At 46.2% G+C, this 17,280-nt stretch overlaps 1 protein-coding gene and 1 pseudogene across 4 annotated transcripts in view; one reads left to right on the top strand and one right to left on the bottom strand.

The window, feature by feature from the left end:
- The window catches only part of arl13b (ADP-ribosylation factor-like 13b), a 59,092-nt gene that overhangs the window by 19,273 nt on the left and 22,539 nt on the right, over window positions 1-17,280 (bottom strand). For all 4 annotated transcript variants that reach the window (XR_013547894.1, XR_013547895.1, XM_078409152.1 and 1 more), the window contains exons 6-7: window positions 7,448-7,553; window positions 5,088-5,290 (exon numbers count right to left, since the gene is read on the bottom strand). Coding sequence is in view for 2 of the 4 variants with exons in the window: in XM_078409152.1 (XP_078265278.1) it covers window positions 5,088-5,290; window positions 7,448-7,553 (309 nt within the window). In the remaining 2 variants the exon portion in view is untranslated. The remainder of the gene's footprint in view (window positions 1-5,087; window positions 5,291-7,447; window positions 7,554-17,280) is intronic.
- Window positions 9,499-15,348, top strand: LOC144598625 (syntaxin-19-like; annotated as a pseudogene).

Here is a 17,280-nt window from a genome sequence, read left to right as displayed (position 1 = left end):
TTGTCTTGTGTATTTGGCAACATTTACCCTGGAATCATCCAGTGACTGCCGTGAATAGAATGGCTGACAAGGGAAAGACCTTGTGACTGCTGGAAAGACAGCTGACAGGAGGAAATAGACCCCACCTGGGGCAGGCATGGGCTAGCTCCCCATGTCAGCAAGATCCAATACTATTCAGTATTTTGGATTCACCCGCTTATGGCTACGAACAGAATTAAAGAAAGAATATCCCTAGAGTCTGCGAGAGTGGGGGCGGAAGAAGACTCATTGACGGATAATAAGGCCATAGACCTAGGAACGGAAAAGACCATGAGCAATACATGCACTCAACAAGAACCATGCGCACAATGAGCATCCGAGAAGAGGCTTCAGGTCTGCTCCTGCGGCTGGATGAAAATAACATCTTCAAAGGGCTTGAAAATACATCGAGGAAAGAAAGGGTGCTTGAGGGAGGGAAAACAGGGACCTCGCATTGATAAGTACTTCCTGAGAAGTCAATCAAGTCAGTCGAATGAAGTCCAGCGACTGGAGTCTCACCAAAGTTCGCAGGGCATCAGTCCCCCTGATGAAGGAAACTCAAGCACAGTTATGCAGGCAGAGGAAAATATGGAGCCCATCCAGCCAAGAAAAACAGCAATGGAGAAAAAGATCAGCCGAAGAAAACCCCGCGTTAAATGGCCTGGAGCCTCGGAGAAGAAAGAATGGGAGACCATAAATGCAGACCTGACCAGTATCCTACAGGGTGTAAGGGGTACAGTCGAAAGAAAGCTTGACAAGATGGGGGACATCATCTATGGCTATGGAGCAGAACGATATTGAGCAAGGGAGGAAAAGGAAAGGGCACCAGCTTTGGAAAGCAAGTCCAGACGGCAAAAGGAGATGGAATGCCTAATCCGGGAGAGAAGGCAGCTCAAGAAGCAGTGGAGGAAGGCTTCTGATAGTGAGAAGGAGGGCATCAACATTCTCCAGGGAAACATCAAAAGCCGTTTAGCAACCCTGAGACGAGCAGAATACCTGCGGAAATCACGAAAATAGAAAGATGAACGAGATCACGCTTCTTCAAGGACCCCTATAAGTTCGTAAAATCACTTTTCATCAAAGAAAAGGGAGGAAACCTGAAAACATCAGGCAGGAGCTAGATGAGCATCTGAAAAGAATACATGCAGATGACAAGAGACACCTGAAGACAGCTATTCCATCGGACATTCCACCAATTGAACAACCAGAGCACCAGATGGACATTAGTCCTCCAAAGTGGAGGGAGGTGGAACAGACAGTAAAGCAGCTAAGAGCATCTTCAGCCCCAGGGCCAAATGGGGTTCCGTATCGACTCTACAAGAGTGCTCCTGATGTTCTTCCCTTCCTGTGGAGGCTAATGAGAGTGGCTTGGGAGAAGAGAATTATACCCAAAGATAGGCACAGGGCAGGTGGAGTCCTGATTCCAAAAGAGAAGGAATCCACAGATATCAGCCAATTCCGTCCTATCAGTCTCCTCAATGTAGAGGGTAAAAGCTTCTTCAACATCATAGCTCAGAGGATGACCAGCTATTTAGAGAGAAACAATCTTGTGGATACAACAGTCCAAAAAGCAGGCATCCCAAGGTTCTCTGGATGTCTCGAACATATTGGGCCGAAAAGGCCTGTTTCCGGCTGTATATATATGATATGATATGATATGATATGATACCAGCATGATTTGGCACCAAATCCAGACTGCAAGAAAAGAGAGATCTGCATGTCATTTTCCTTGACCTTGCCAATGCGTTCGGAACTGTCCCTCAGTTTCCTCTGGGCATCCTTTGACTTCTTCAGGATACCAGAGACTATCGCAAGCCTTGTCAAGGCTTATTTTCAAGATCTGCAGCTCTGTTTCACCACGCCAGCCTTTACCACCACATGGCACTACATGGAGATTGGCATAATGGCAGGGTGTACCATCTCCGCATTGATTTTTACAATGGCTATGGAAGTCATCATAAGGGCCTCCAAGTGGGTGGTGGGAGGCGAGCGGCTGAAGTCTGGATGGAGTCTGTCTACCACCCATCAGGGCCTACATGGATGACATGACAATCATAACAACAACAGCACCTTGCACCAGGCGCCTTTTAGGGAAGCTTCAAGAGAACATCACTGGGGTTAGAATGAAATTTAAGCCATCCAAATCAAGAAGCATTTGTATAATCAAAGGCAAACTGATAGATCAAAGGTTTTTCATTGATCAAGAACCAATCCCAACTGTGTCAGAGAAGCCAATTAAAAGTCTGGGAAGATGGTATGACTCTAAACTGAAGGACACTGATCAGGCAAACGAGCTTAGGCAAGAAATCATCAAAGGTCTAACGAACATCGATCGATCCATGTTGCCTGGAAAGCTGAAAATCTGGTGCCTGCAGTTTGGGTTACTACCTCGCCTTATGTGGCCACTAACCATGTATGACATCACCCTCACAAGAGTCGAGAAGCTGGAAAGAACAATCAGCTCTTTTGTGAGAAAGTGGTTAGGTGTTCCTCGATGCCTGAGCAGCGTAGGCTTGTACGGTCAGGGGGTACTTCAGCTGCCTCTCTCTAGCCTCACAGAGGAGTTCAAGTGCACTAAAGTCAGACTAGAGATGACCCTGGCAGAATCGAGGGACAGTCATCCGAGCTGCTGCCCCAACCCTGGCAACAGGAAAGAAGTGGACGGCTAAGAATGCGACACAGCAGGCAAAATCTGCTCTCTACCAAGGCGACATGATTGGGCAAGTCCAACACGGAAGAAGTGGCTTGGGGCTTGGCGGAAAGCGACCTTGCTGGTACAAGGCATCCTCACTGGAGCGCCGGAAGTTAGTCACAGCCGAAGTCAGCCGACAGGAGTCGTCGAGTAGGTGTGCCAAGGCTGTGTCGCAAGCTAAACAGGGCCAGTGGATAAGATGGGAGAGTGTGGAAAAGCGGAAGATCAGCTGGAAGGACATGTGGGAGATGGAGGCAGGATAAGTTTCCTCATTCGGACAACCTATGATGTCCTTCCAAGCCCAAAAAATCTCAACCAATGGCTGGGCGAAGATCCATCATGCCCCCTGTGTTCAACACCAGCCACGCTTAAGCACATCCTCACTGGGTGTAAAGTAAGCCTCTCCCAAGGACGGCACACCTGGAGACATAATCAAGTGCTCAAATGCCTGGCAGCGACTCTGGAAAGCAGGAGAACAACCAACAGTGCCCTGCCGCCCAGAACAACCAACCCAGTTATGCCAATTGACTTTGTTCGGGAGGGGGAACAAAAGCAACGGAAAATTCCACCAAGGACAAGGTTTGGACAGCTGGAGGCAGCCCCGAATTGGCAGATGCTGGTGGATGTGGACCAACGGCTTACAGTTCCATCAGAGATAGCCATCACCAACTTGAGGCCTGATCTTGTCCTCTGGTTGAACTCTCAGCGCATGGTGTATTTTGTGGAGCTCACAGTCCCTTGGGAGGATGCTGTGCAGGAAGCCTTCGAAAGAAAGAATCTGCGATATACAGAACTTGCAGCGGAGACAGAACAGCGGGGCTGGAGAGCAAAGATCTGCCCGGTAGAAGTTGGATGTCGAGGATTTGTGGCAACATCTACCGTATGACTGATGAAGGGCCTGGGGATCAGCGGACAAGCCCTACGCCAGGCTATCAAGGAAACATCACGGGTGGCAGAGCGGAGTAGCCAGTGGCTCTGGCTGAAGAGGAAAGACGGCTAGGCAGATGCAGAGGGGGGTGGTTCTGGGATGCCAGAATGCACTGCTGAGCCAACTGGAGACGTTGTGGGTCCAATCAGCGAAATGTCGATGAAAGTAGGTGCCCACTTGATAACTCCAATGACGTGTCTGCCTAGCCTTTCTCAACATCGGAGGAGCATAGGTGAGTGCATAAGCCTCCCATCACCACCGGGAGCAAGTTGACATTTGGCACTTTGGATTTCTACCATCTTGTCCTGTGTATTTGGAAACATAAAACATGTAAAGGTTGAATTTTAACTTCATAACACTTTTGGAGCAAAGGAGGGTACTATCAGTGAGCATACACCCAAAATATGCCAGGGTGTGTGATTAGTCGAGTGGCTTTTAAGGTAACTACAACAGAACCATTTTTTTTCCATTTTCCTGTCAAATTAGATTGAATGGGTGTCGTGGCAACACGCACGGCTCAGTTTCAGCTCCAATATCTAAAGGCATATTGCACACTTGATATTGGAAGGATTTACTAACTTCTCGCTGGATGACATCCTAGGCACTCAAAAGGCCTTTAGGGATATCACGTTATTTACTGGTGGGAGAAAGCTTATTCGTGACATAAAGCATCATTCAAGCGGATGATTCATGCTTAACATAAAACCAAGGACTTGTGGAGGAGTTGGGAAAGGTTGCGGGAAGACAGCAAAGGACCCAGGAAGTTCTAGCAATCCTCATCCAGGCAAATTAAAATTTTCATCCTGATTTGTGGTTTGCAATAGCACCGAGTTCTGGAATTCTGACCCAGAACCTCTCTTGCATCTGCCTTAATTCGTCTTTGTGACGTAGAATCAAATTTTCTTCATGATAATTTTACCATGCAACAGCTTAGAATGTTTTATAATGTTAATGGCACTATACAAATACAATCTATTAGATTTGAAAGCATGTGAATATTGCATTATTTATTTCACTTTTACAATCTAGATTGTATCCAGAGAAGGAATTTATTTCAAAATATTTTTCCTCAAATAAATATGGTTGAAATTAAAACCTAGGGGCTGGAGAACAATTTCTTCAAAGGCATAATGTTGAAGAGAAGGAAAGTACAGTAATGAGCTGTTAAAGCTGCTATCTCACAGCCCCCGAGACACTGGTTCAACCCCGACCTCGGGTTCTGTCTTCTGTGTGGTTGTTCGCTACCACATCCCAAAGTGTGAGTTTGCAGGTTAATTGGCCCCTACAAATTGTCACTGGTGTGTAAGGAATGGATGCGAAGGTGGAACAACATAGAAATGTGCAAAAAGCTGTTTGATAGTCGGCATGCCAAGGGGCCTATTTGCATACAATCAATTAATTAGAAATGATTTAAAGAAATCAGGCAAGTGTGACTGTTATGTCTTTTACCTCTCATCGCGTATTTTTTGTACTCTCTCTGCACGTTCTCGTCTCTCTGCTCCTTCTGCTTCAGTCCGCTCACTTACATCTTTTTCAACCCGTTCTACTAGGTTATCATAGTTGCCTACTATGTTACTCAAAAGCCAAGAAAGACCTCTCCTAACACCTTCGTCCATATGTATTTTGTCTCCCACAATGGCACAACATTGTTCCTATTGATATAAAATAAGGGAAGAAAAAGATGCTCGTTGGGAAATTGTGACTTCACTTCAAAGACAATGCATATAACTCTTGTTTGCATTAAAAACAGACAAAATCAGAAATGGCAACAAATTTATTGAAGAACTTGATCTCAATCTTTCAGCGCCAGACTGAAGATCTAAAAGGTGCCTGGTTTAATCATGGGTTACGCAGTTCCCGTGCATGGTGGCACAGCCGTGGAGCTACTGCCTTACAGCGTCAATCCTCCCTATGGGTGCTGTCTGTACAGAGTTTGTATGTTCTCCCCGTGACTTGCGTGGGTTTTCTCTGGGTGCTCCAGTTTCCTCCCACACTCCAAAGCCGTAAAGGTTTGTAGGCTAATTGGCCTGGTAAAATTGTAAATTGTGCCTAGTGCGTGTAGGATAGTGTTAGTATACGGGGAGTGTTGGTTGGCGCATATTGGATGGCTCGAAGAGTCTATTTCTGTGCTGTGTCTCTAAACTAAACTAAAATCATCTGGACATTAAGTTGTTTATGACGACCATAGACATAGTCATCAAAGTGTTTTATATTGCCATCACTATTTTGAAGGACAGTGAGAGTATAATGAGCTTCTAGGATTCTATGATTTACTTTTTCCACCACTTTTTACAGTTTGGATATACTGTTGTTTAACATTGATAGTGGGGTGGAATCAATAGGACTACGAACATTTCCCATTGCTTCAGCACTCAGTGTTGAATGTGATCGAGATGTATGATATCAATGAAATTTGGCATTTGAAAAACAAATTATTAAATATGCAATCAGGATAGAGGATGGGGAGCAATGTCGTTGCTTGGCCACACAGTTGGATGTAGTAGCATTCGATATTATGCAAAAAGAAAGGCCCGGGAAATGCGCCATCCAGAAGATCAATTGAGGATTGAGTAGAGTACAGAAGGTCAGGGTTTTGGCTCCACTCTGAGTTACAACAGTAAAATTACAGTGGAAGGGAGAGAGCTGGGAAGTGGAAACATGACCTAGCAATGTTTAAAATAAGGACAGGGTTTATTAGAAAAGAAGAAGGATGATGAGCATTGAGGACTGTACTTCAGAGGGTATGTTGAATTCTGGAGTTGCAAAGGAACGTGTTGACAGGAGGGGGGGGTGGGGTGGAGAAAATAGGTTGCAGGGTTGGGGTGCAAAACCTTTATGCTGATTAGTAACCAAAAATTGATACTATGCATTTACTGTTAGATGGCATAGCAATAGAGAAGATGTTTGCCAACATCTGAAGACTGACACGAATATCAGCAGGTCTATTAATGCCGTAATTCAGAGAAGCAACAGACGTGGAAGATTGATGGACAAATATATTTTACAAAGTAAAAGGGGAAAACAACCAATAATACCTTTTCTCTTAAAAAAGTGGTTTTCATTCAACCTTCAAGAAATTCTGCAAAGAGTGTACCAGAATATCAGCCAGTTGCACATCTTGATTTCACAGCTCATCAGAAAGGAGAAGTAGATTTTTTGTTGTTGTTGCATAAATCAACTACTTAATTTACTCAACATACATAGCAATGTGCAATAGGATGGAAGAACCTTAGTTAATAAGTTGATGACCACCATTACCACATTATTGTTGATGTATATGATACCATTATCCACAATGTTAAATGATATAGTAAACAGCTATACAAAAATCAATTCCAGTTATTTTGTAGTACTGTCAGTGTTGGCTTTCTATCCTTCAAAAGTACTGCCTTCCTCTGAATGCAAGGAACCAATTTTTGCAAAGAAAAGCAAGAATGGGAACAAACATTAACTGTAAAGACTTAAATATAGCAGCAGTAACAATTAAGGTCTCAGAAACACAAACTGCCAAGTACAAGAACAGTTTGAGAGCAGGATCTATGTGTGTAAACTAGTAAACAGAAGATAAATAAGTAATGGTAAACATTTTAAAAAGATTTATTAGACTAACAATTTCATATTCTCTGTAAGGTATCTTAATCTAGGAGAGATGTCAAGACAATAGAGAAAAATTGATACTATGCATTTACTGTTAGATGGCATAGCAATAGAGAAGACAGAAGTGGATCACTGTGATTTCACAAAGGCTTTAATAATGGAGAGGAAAGAAAGGTGCTTTTAAATTGAAGTAATTGAACATAGTTACTTACAATATGGGTGTGGCATTTATTCTTATTGACCACTTTATTCAATGAAAGGTATTCTAGGATCTCACCATCCCTTAAAGCTTCTTTACAATCTTGTTTGTTTGCCAGCCTAAAGTAAATAAATTAATATTTCATGTCAACTATTTAATTTACGAAATCTAATCACATAATTGGTAAAATATTAGTCAGTTATTAAATGGGACAAATTGTTATGTTGAGCATTGACAAATGAACTTCCTAAGATGCCTTTGTGTGGACTTTTATTTTCTCACATTTCTTTGAGAAAGATAAATTATTAAAGGAATTAGACTGTCATCCATTCATCAGAGGATATCCTAGCATCTTTATCTTATCTGTTATATAATTTAATTCATTTGCAATATTATGTTTGGACATACTAATCAATTCTACTACTTATACCTCTATCATTAAACCCAATATTGTTTAAAAAGGCAATTCAGAATTTGATTTACAAAATAAGGATGCTAGTCTAATTTTCCTTAGATTTCAGAGTTACTATGATCCCCATTTTAAAATATTCATGATTATAACTTATGGAAGATAGGAAGTTGAATTTACTATATTACAAAAACTGATGTTTAAATAAAATTGATTCAAAACAGAAATTAATGTATTTATAATGATGAAATCAATCTATAAAATGACTTGTCATTTCTTTCAACCTTGAAACTAGAACCATAATACAAATAATGAATTAGTTCCCAAATATCCTTACCAGAACCAGTTCAATGAAATGGCTACTCAAGGGGAATATAACATGGCAGATTAGTCTTCAATATTTTAGTTTTAAAAACATCATTTGAAATCTATAATCAATTAATTTACATTGCACTGCTTCTTGCTGCAATAATTATGGAATTGTTTCGACAACAAGGGTAGCCAACAAGGAATGCATTCCTCTGCAGAAAAAGCCAAATTCAATTCCCAGTGGACAGAACTAGATTCCCAGACCCCAAAAAATTCCCATGCTTGACATGATTAGGAAGGTCAAGTTGTTTGATCAAATCTCTTTTGGAAGCTTGTCAAGTTATCTACTCTGAGAAACAAGTTGTTTTTTGTTTTAACAAGATGGAGTATTATTGAATAAAAGCCAGAGATTGTGATCGATCTTGACACAGAGCCCCAACAGAGAGTTCTTCAAAACGTTTCAGTTTAATTAGTTGTTTATTGAAGTAGTAATACAAACAGATTTGTATCTCTCCAAACTTTTCTCTCGTTGCAGGTCTGGTAAGAACTATCTCGCCACATCTCGTGTCTGACCCCTCCCATCTCTGCGTTTCCAGATATACTCCTAAATTCTGGCTCCTCCCAGTCCATTATGCCCATCTATGTATTCATCTCACAACATCCCCCTAGTGTCCAAAAATAATACAGTAGGATACAAAATAATATAATATGCTAAAACAACTAGCACAAATACAAATGGCTCCTACAGTAGGTATGCATCTTTTGGAAAAGCATTTTAAATGTAAATAAATGGCAAGAGAGGGTTTGCTCTCTTGAAAAAGTCCATGCCAGATGCAACAAAAATTAAAAAAATGTATCAATTGCATTCTTAACTGGTTTCATTAAAAAGTCCACAGTAGTGTCTATGACAGAATCATTGCAATAATTTTTTTGATTCATCCATTAAGAGAAACAAAAATCTATAATTCTGTCATCTTTTCCCGTTAATCTTTACTTTAAGCAGAGGTCTTTTACAAAAGGTTTATGTTGGCCCCTTTCCCATTTCCTCCCTCATCTGTACACGGGCAAGTTAATGCACGATGACTAGGAAAGTTGTGCTCACAGAAATTTGAAAATTAATATTACAGGAACAGTTTCAAATTACTTACACTTCTGAAGGAAAACAATGCATTGTAAAGAGGTTGCAATGGAAATATTCAAATGGTTTACATTTTAACTTAAGAACGTTTCTTCTTCTTGTTGCACAGAATCAAAAGTATTTGTAATGATTCAAAGTCTACAAATTTGTAGAGAAAGCAGTGGTGCTGAAGAGCAAAACCTTTTGGTAATAAACCAAAGGAGCCAAAATGAGGGACCTCCTTCAAGAGCTTAGACAACGGGCAAAATAGACTGAACTTACAACAGACAATGAAAGTGAAAAACTAAAGCAAACAAGGAGCAATGTGGCTTTTAAACACCAGGTTATGGCGAGTCTGGAAACTTGTTCTTTGTTGAAGAAATTTATTGCGACAGCAATATTCGATTACAAAGTTTTCTTAAGATTACAGACAACCATTAAAACTAACTGTTCTCTTCGAAGACGTCTCCCAATTGACTCTTTTCGGACGCCAAAAGCGCACATGACCACGCTGTCCAATCAGCGGTGTCGCCTTCTGGACCAATCCCTACGGTCGCACCCACACGTGACCTTGCTGGCCAATCTGAGGATTCAACAACTAGGACGACTTTCTATGGTCGCTACATGACCCTCCCCAGAACCCGAGGTACGGAACCTAGCAGGGAGCCGGATTTCGCGACCAGAACGAGTAAGGAGAGGGCAGCCTGAACCACAGGAGCAGGGGATTCCGGATCTGGTGGAACTACCGGAGCGGGGGGTCCTGGACTGAGCGGAACTGCAGGAGGCCGGTCTCGCCGAGGTGGTTGGCCGACCAGGACCGGGCGGTCCGGATCCAAATACGCAGGTTTAAGCCTGGACACTGAGACGAGCTCACTCCTGCCGCCCACGTCTAAGGTGAAGGTGACCGTCCCCTTACGCAAAACCCGGAACGGCCCTTCATAGACCCTCTGCAACGGGGAACGATGGGCATCCTTACGCAGAAATACAAACTCGCAGTCTTTCAGGGCAGGCGGTTCGTGTACCATGGGACACCCATGACGTGAAGTCGGAACCGGGGCCAGGGAACCCACGCGTGCCCGGAGAGCTGCTAAGACTGACTGAACTGGAGGCAGCTGGCCGGAGGAGTCCGGAAGCAAATCCCCGGGTACTCGAAGTGGCGAGCCATATACTAGTTCCGCGGACGAAGCACCGAGATCCTGCTTAGGAGCGGTCCGGATGCCCAGAAGGACCCAGGGAAGTTGGTCTACCCAGTCCGGGCCTTCCAGCCTCGCACTGAGGGTCGCCTTGAGTTGTCGGTGGAACCTCTCCACAAGCCCATTAGCCTGGGGGTGGTACGCTGTGGTGTGTTGCAACCGGGAACCGTACAGCTCTGCTAGCGTGGCCCAGAGGGTCGAAGTGAACTGTGGCCCCCTGTCGGTGGTAATAACAGCCGGAACCCCGAAACGTGCCACCCAATGGAGGGCCAAGGTCCTGGCACAAGAGGCAGCAGAGGTATCTGACAATGGGAAAGCCTCTGGCCACCGGGTGAACCGATCCACCACCGTGAGCAGATGGGTGTAGCCCCGGGAGGAAGGCAAGGGTCCTACTAAATCCACGTGAATATGGAAAAAACGGACCGCTGGGACCTCAAACTCCTGTACCGGGGGCTGGACATGGCGTTGGACCTGCGTAAAGCTGTTTGGGCCCGTTCCTGCGTTGGACTTTAGCGGTCTGGCAGGGAACGCAGGAACGGGCCCAAACAGCTTTACGCAGGCCATGCCACACAAACCGAGCGGCTACTAAGGCAGAGGTGGAGCGGATGGACGGGTGCGCCAGCCCGTGAATGGCATCGAACACCCGGCGCTGAAGGGAGGGCGGCACTACCGGCCTGGGACGGGGAAGGGAAACATCACACCAGACTTTTGTGCCCTCCGGCCCGCAGGCCACCTGGGCCAACTTCAACCCCGAAGTGGTGGACTGGTATACCGAGGCGGTATCCGCCAGAAGCTGTGCCTCCGCAAGCTCCTGGGGATCCACCTCGCAGTCCACCGCTGAAATGGGGAAAAAAGCAGGCCGAGACAGGGCGTCAGCAACGGCATTAAGCTTACCAGCGACATGACAGACATCGGTGGTAAACTCGGAGATGGCAGTCAGGTGCCGCTGCTGGCGGGCCGACCATGGGTTGGACAATTTTGAAAAAGCAAAAGTTAATGGTTTATGGTCCGTAAAGGCCACAAACGGGCGGCCTTCAAGGAAATACCTGAAGTGACGAACAGCTAATTAGTGGGCCAGAAGCTCTCGGTCAAAGGCGCTATATTTCAGCTCAGCCGAACTCAGTTGCCGGCTGAAAAACGCCAAGGGCTGCCAAAAGCCACCCACCTGCTGCTCCAAAACCCCACCCACCGCCACGTCAGAGGCATCAACCGTCAGGGCCGTGGGGGCGGAGGCACTCGGGTGGACCAACATGGTGGCGTCTGCCAAAGCCGCCTTAGCTGCTGCAAAAGCCGACTCCGCGGCCAGGGACCATATCAACTCTACAGGTTTACCCGCAAGGCACTGGAAGAGCGAGCGCATGACCCGCGCTGCTGCCGGGACGAACCTATGGTAGAAGTTAACCATGCCTACGAACTCTTGCAGGCCTTTCACTGCGGTGGGCCGCGGAAATGCCCGGATAGCCTCCACCTTCTCGGGCAAAGGGGTGGCGCTGGCAGGGGTGATTCTGTGCCCTAAGAAATCGAGAGGAGGCCGAATTGACACTTGGAGGGTTGGATGACGAGCCCGTGTGCCTGGAGCCGCTCGAATACAGCCCGCAAGTGGGCCCGGTGTTCCTGCACTGAGGGGCTGGCGACCAGGATATCATCTAAATAAATAAACACAAAAGGCAAATACCGACCCACACGGTCCATCAGTCGCTGGAAAGCCTGTGCCGCATTCTTTAAACCGAAAGGCATGCGCAACCATTCGAACAACCCGAACGGAGTGATCGTGGCAGTTTTTGGTATGTCCTGCGGCCGCACAGGAATCTGGTGGTATCCCCGCACCAAATCGATCTTGGAGAACACCACCGCACCTTCCAGCCCAGACGAGAAATCCTGCAGGTGCGGTATGGGGTAGCGGTCAGCCGTGGTGACAGCGTTGAGACGCCGATAATCGCCACATGGTCTCCACCCCCCAGATGCTTTGGAGACCATATGCAACGGCGAGGCCCACGGGCTGTCGGACTGACGGACAATGCCCATTTCCTCCATCTTCCTAAATTCGGCCCGCGCCACCACCAGCTTGTCGGTCGGTAGCCTCCGGGCCCGAGCGAAAACGAGTGGGCCCTCGGTGCGGATGTGGTGGACCACGCCGTGCTTGGCCGAAGGGGCGTCGAAACGCTGGATGAGCAGCTCTGGAAACTCCGCCGGGACCTCAGCATACGAGTCGGGGGCCGCGACGACGGCCTGGACAGTCGGGCTGGGCGGGGTGGCGGTTGTCGGAGCGGCGGGCTCATCGTTGCTGGCTGAGGGTCGGAGGTCGTTACCGCGGACGTCGGGGACTAGTGAAAAGGCCCAGAGGAAATCTGCGCCTAGGATCGCCTGGCTGACGTCTGCTATAATGAATGGCCATTCACAAGTGCGGAGGCCTAAAACCAGGGACATTTTCCGCGTACCATACGTGCGGATGGGGCTGCCATTAACCGCAATGAGGGTAGGACCTGTCTTACCCGATCTGGTCTCAAGGTCGGTCGGCAGTACGATACTGACAATGGCTCCCGTGTCAACCAAAAATTCTGTGTCCGTGAATCGGTCTCGGACGTAGAGGCGTCGGTTCTGGCCAATCGCAACTGCCTCTATGTACGACTGGCCGAGGCATTTCCCGAGAAGGTGCAAGGTGAGCGACAGTTGCGGGATTCTCCACCCCATCGTAGATGGTAATAGCACCAGCCGCGCTTGTGCGGATCCTTTTGGCGAGCTTTTGGAGAAATGGCGGGAGACGCGGCGCCATCTTGATGTCGCTGTGGCGCGGCCGCTGATGTCGAGACCTTGTTGATCGAACCTCTTTCTTTCGATTTGGACGCCATGAGCGCATCAGCTTTTTCTGCATATGCCACGGGGTCCTTAAAAGAACAATCCATGAGCATAAGTTTGACATCTTCGGGAAGCTTCTCTCGGAATGCCTGCTCGAACATGAGGCAATCTGTATGTTCACCTGCTAGCGTTAACATTTCAGCCATGAGAACGGACGGCAGCCGATCTCCGAGATCCGGTAGGTGCATAAGACGCTTAGCTCGGTCCTGCCTGCTGAACCCGAAGGTCCGTAACAACAGTGCCTTCATGGCCTCGTACTTGTTTTTTGTCGGAGGATTGATGATGAACCGCATCACCCGTGCGGTAGAGCGCTGACGAGGTAGTAATACCTTGTTGCGTCTGCTGAGATGTTTCTTAAGTGAAACTGGGCTTCGGTATGGACAAACCAAGATTGTGGTTGATGTATCCAAAACGACGGAAGGTGAACGCTGACCGCGCTTAGCTCCGGTTTGCTGGGCGTAGGAACCAACAACGAGGCGTTTGATTCACTCATGGTAAGTGATCGGCTGGATCACATCGGGGTCACCAATATGGCGAGTCTGGAAACTTGTTCTTTGTTGAAGTTTATTGCGACAGCAATATTCGATTACAAAGTTTTCTTAACAAGATTACAGACAACCATTAAAACTAACTGTTCTCTTCGAAGACGTCTCCCAACTGACTCTTTTCGGGCGCCAAAAGCACACATGACCACGCTGTCCAATCAGCGGTGTCGCTCTCTGGACCAATCCCTATGGTCGCACCCACACGTGACCTTGCTGGCCAATCTGAGGGTTCGACAACTAGGACGACTTTCTATGGTCGCTACAAGGTTATCATTTTTGAAAATGAACCAGTTATTTTCTTAGCCCACACGCATGGAATAAAAGATGAAATTAATGAACTAAGAAAAGATATAAAGAAACTGAATGAACAAAGCACTGCCTCTTATGCTTTTCACATCACGATTCAGTATTATAAAAAAGGACAGTTCCAACCTCATTAAATGTCTCAAAGTCCACGCTGCATCCACCCACAAGCAGTTAGATTCTTTATCAAATGATGCAATGGCAGAGTTTGGAGAAGCAGTTTGTAGGAGCCATTTATGATTAAATTAGTTACTGTCATTGTATTGTGGCTATGTTTAATATTTCTAGTTTCTGTCTTTTTTGCATGCTTCTGGGTGTGGTTTGGTGCGTGGTGGGGAGTGTCTACATCTGAGGAGGCTAGCGTAGCCACAGAGATTGTGGATCAGTTTAGTCTCGGAGGATGGAGAGAATATAGTTTTTTACCACAACCACACAACCACCCCGACCACACGGTAACGACTACACGATCTTTACTGTATTGTTTGAAGAAGAAACAGGATAAGAATAAAAAGTTATGAATTACTCTTTTGATTTGTGCTACTTTAATAAAGACCAACTAATCAAGAAACAGCGTTTGGAATTCGTTTTTGTTATCTCAGAGTGCGATGTGTGCGTAAGCTATACCTCCATTCCATCCCCGAGCAGTAATGGCTATCAAAGTTGGACTTTGAGAAGGTATAGAAACGGCCATTACACAGATGTTGTAAGAGTTAAGAGAGCACAATATTCTTTCATGTTTAAACAATATCAGATGGCCATGTTCAATATACACACTGTTCTAAATTAACAAGCAGGAAAGTTGCAAGAAATTCATGCTTGAAGTCATTGGAAAGGAAGTATCAGAAGAGGAGTTAAACATCATGGTAGAACATAACAAGTAGGACATTTTCAATGAAAATTACCTCAGTGACCTCAACATTACTAAACGACACATGTCTGAAATTGAACTCCGCTATAAAGAGCTGATCAGCCTCGAGAACCAGATCAAAGAGCTGCAAGATCTGTTTGTGAAGATTTCACTTTTGATGCAAGAGCAAGGGGACCTCCTCAACAACATTGAAAGAGCAACAATGAAACACAAAAGAATATATTGAGAAGAGCAAGGATAAAATCACACAAACAGGAAAATACGCAAAGCAAAGTCTATGCAGACAGTGCTGTTGTTGGTGTTTCATTTGTTGACTGTAGCTTTATTTAATGGGGCGACACGGTGGCGCAGAGGTAGAGTTGCTGCCTTACAGCGCTAGGAACCCAGATTCGATTCTGACTGCGGGTGCTGTCTGTACAAAGTTTATATGCTCTCCCCGTGACTGCGTGCATTTTCTCCGGGTGCTCCACTTTCCTCCCACATTCCAAAGACGTACAAGTTTGTAGGTTAATTGGCTTCGGTGAAATTGTAAATTGTCCCTAGTGTGTAGGATAGTGCTAGTGTGCGGGGATCGCTGGACGGTGCGGACTCAGTGGGCCAAAGGTCCAGTTTCCACGCTGTATCTCTAAACTGAACTAAGAACATGTAATAGACAGGTCCATTTTTTCAGTCAAGTCAAATCTATTTGTCACATACATATACGAGATGTGCAGTGAAATGAAAGAGGCAACGCCTGTGGATTGTGCTAAACTACAAAACAGAATAGAATTATTATTTTTTTAATACAAAAAATAAATTAAGACAGTAAATTAAATTAGTCCCTGGTGATATGAGAGTTAACAGTCCTGATAGCCTGTGGGAAGAAACTCCGTCTCATCCTCTGTTTTCACAGCGTGATAGCGGAGGCGTTTGCCTGACCGTAGCAGCTGAAACAGTCCGTTGCTGGGGTGGTAGGGGTCCCCCATAATGTTGCTGGCTCTGGATCTGCACCTCCTGATGTATAGGTCCTGCAGGGGGGCGAATGTAGTTCCCATTGTGCGTTCAGCCGAACGCACTACTCTCCGCAGAGCCTTCCTGTCCTGGGCAGAGCTGTTCCCAAACCAGATTGTGATGTTCCCGGACAAGATGCTTTCTACAGCCCCTTGATACAAGATACTTTCTACAGTAGATGCACTGAAGGATCCTCAGAGAGAATCTAAATTTCCTCAACTGTCTGAGATGGTAAAGGCGCTGCCTTGCCTTACTCACCAGTACGGCAATGTGTGTTGTCCATGTCAGATCCTCTGTGATGTGGACTCCCAGGTATTTAAAGCTGCTCACCCTATCCACAGTAATCCCATTTATCTCCAGTGGCGTGTATGTCCTCGGATGTTGAGCCCTTCTAAAGTCTACAATCAGCTCCTTAGTTTTTGTGACATTCAAGAGGAGGCTTTTGTCCTGACACCAGAGTGCCAGATCAGCCACCTCCTCTCGGTAGGCCTTCTCATCGTTATTGGAGATTAGGCCCACCACCACAGTGTCATCAGCAAACTTGACGATGGAGTTGGAGCTGAACCTGGCCACACTGTCATATCTGCACAGGGAGTACAGAAGGGGGCTAAGGATGCAACCCTGGGGGGATCCTGTGTTCAGGGTGAGGGGGTTAGAAGTATGTCTCCCCATCTTGACCACTTGGGGCCTGGTGGTGAGAAAGTCCAGGATCCAGGCACACAGGGGAGTGTTAAGCCCCAGTTTTAGCAGCTTCTCAGCCAGTCTGGTGGGGACTATTGTGTTGAAAGCTGAACTAAAATCAATGAACAGCATCCTCACATAGCCCCCCTTCTGGCTGTCAAGACGAGAGAGAGCGGTGTGCAGAACCTGGGAGACCACATCATCCATGGATCTGTTCGGACGGTATGCGAACTGCAGTGGGTCCATATTGCGAGGGAGGAAGGCACAGATGTGGTTCTTGATCAGCCTCTCGAAGCATTTCATGACCACCGAGGTGAGATCTGGGCCTCCAGCTTTCCTCGTGTTCACGCATCAGAGCCCTCCTCACGTCGTGCTCTGACATCGAGAATGTGTGCACGTCCCCCGCGGTGGATCCCCCACCAGCCTCGCTAGCTGGCGGTGTTGTTTTTAGACGGCGAGCTAGGGGTAATGTTGCCCGTCTCGAACCGTACGTAGAAGTTCAAGTTATCAGCTAGGGAGGTGCCAGCACTTCCGGTTGAGGGGGGGCTGCACCGGTAGTTAATTATAGTCCGTAG

This window comes from Rhinoraja longicauda, chromosome 12, assembly GCF_053455715.1.
Source record: "Rhinoraja longicauda isolate Sanriku21f chromosome 12, sRhiLon1.1, whole genome shotgun sequence".
Classification (NCBI taxonomy): domain Eukaryota; kingdom Metazoa; phylum Chordata; class Chondrichthyes; order Rajiformes; family Arhynchobatidae; genus Rhinoraja; species Rhinoraja longicauda.
Note: the sequence above shows the minus strand (reverse complement) of the source record. Positions and strands in the feature narration are given on the sequence as shown.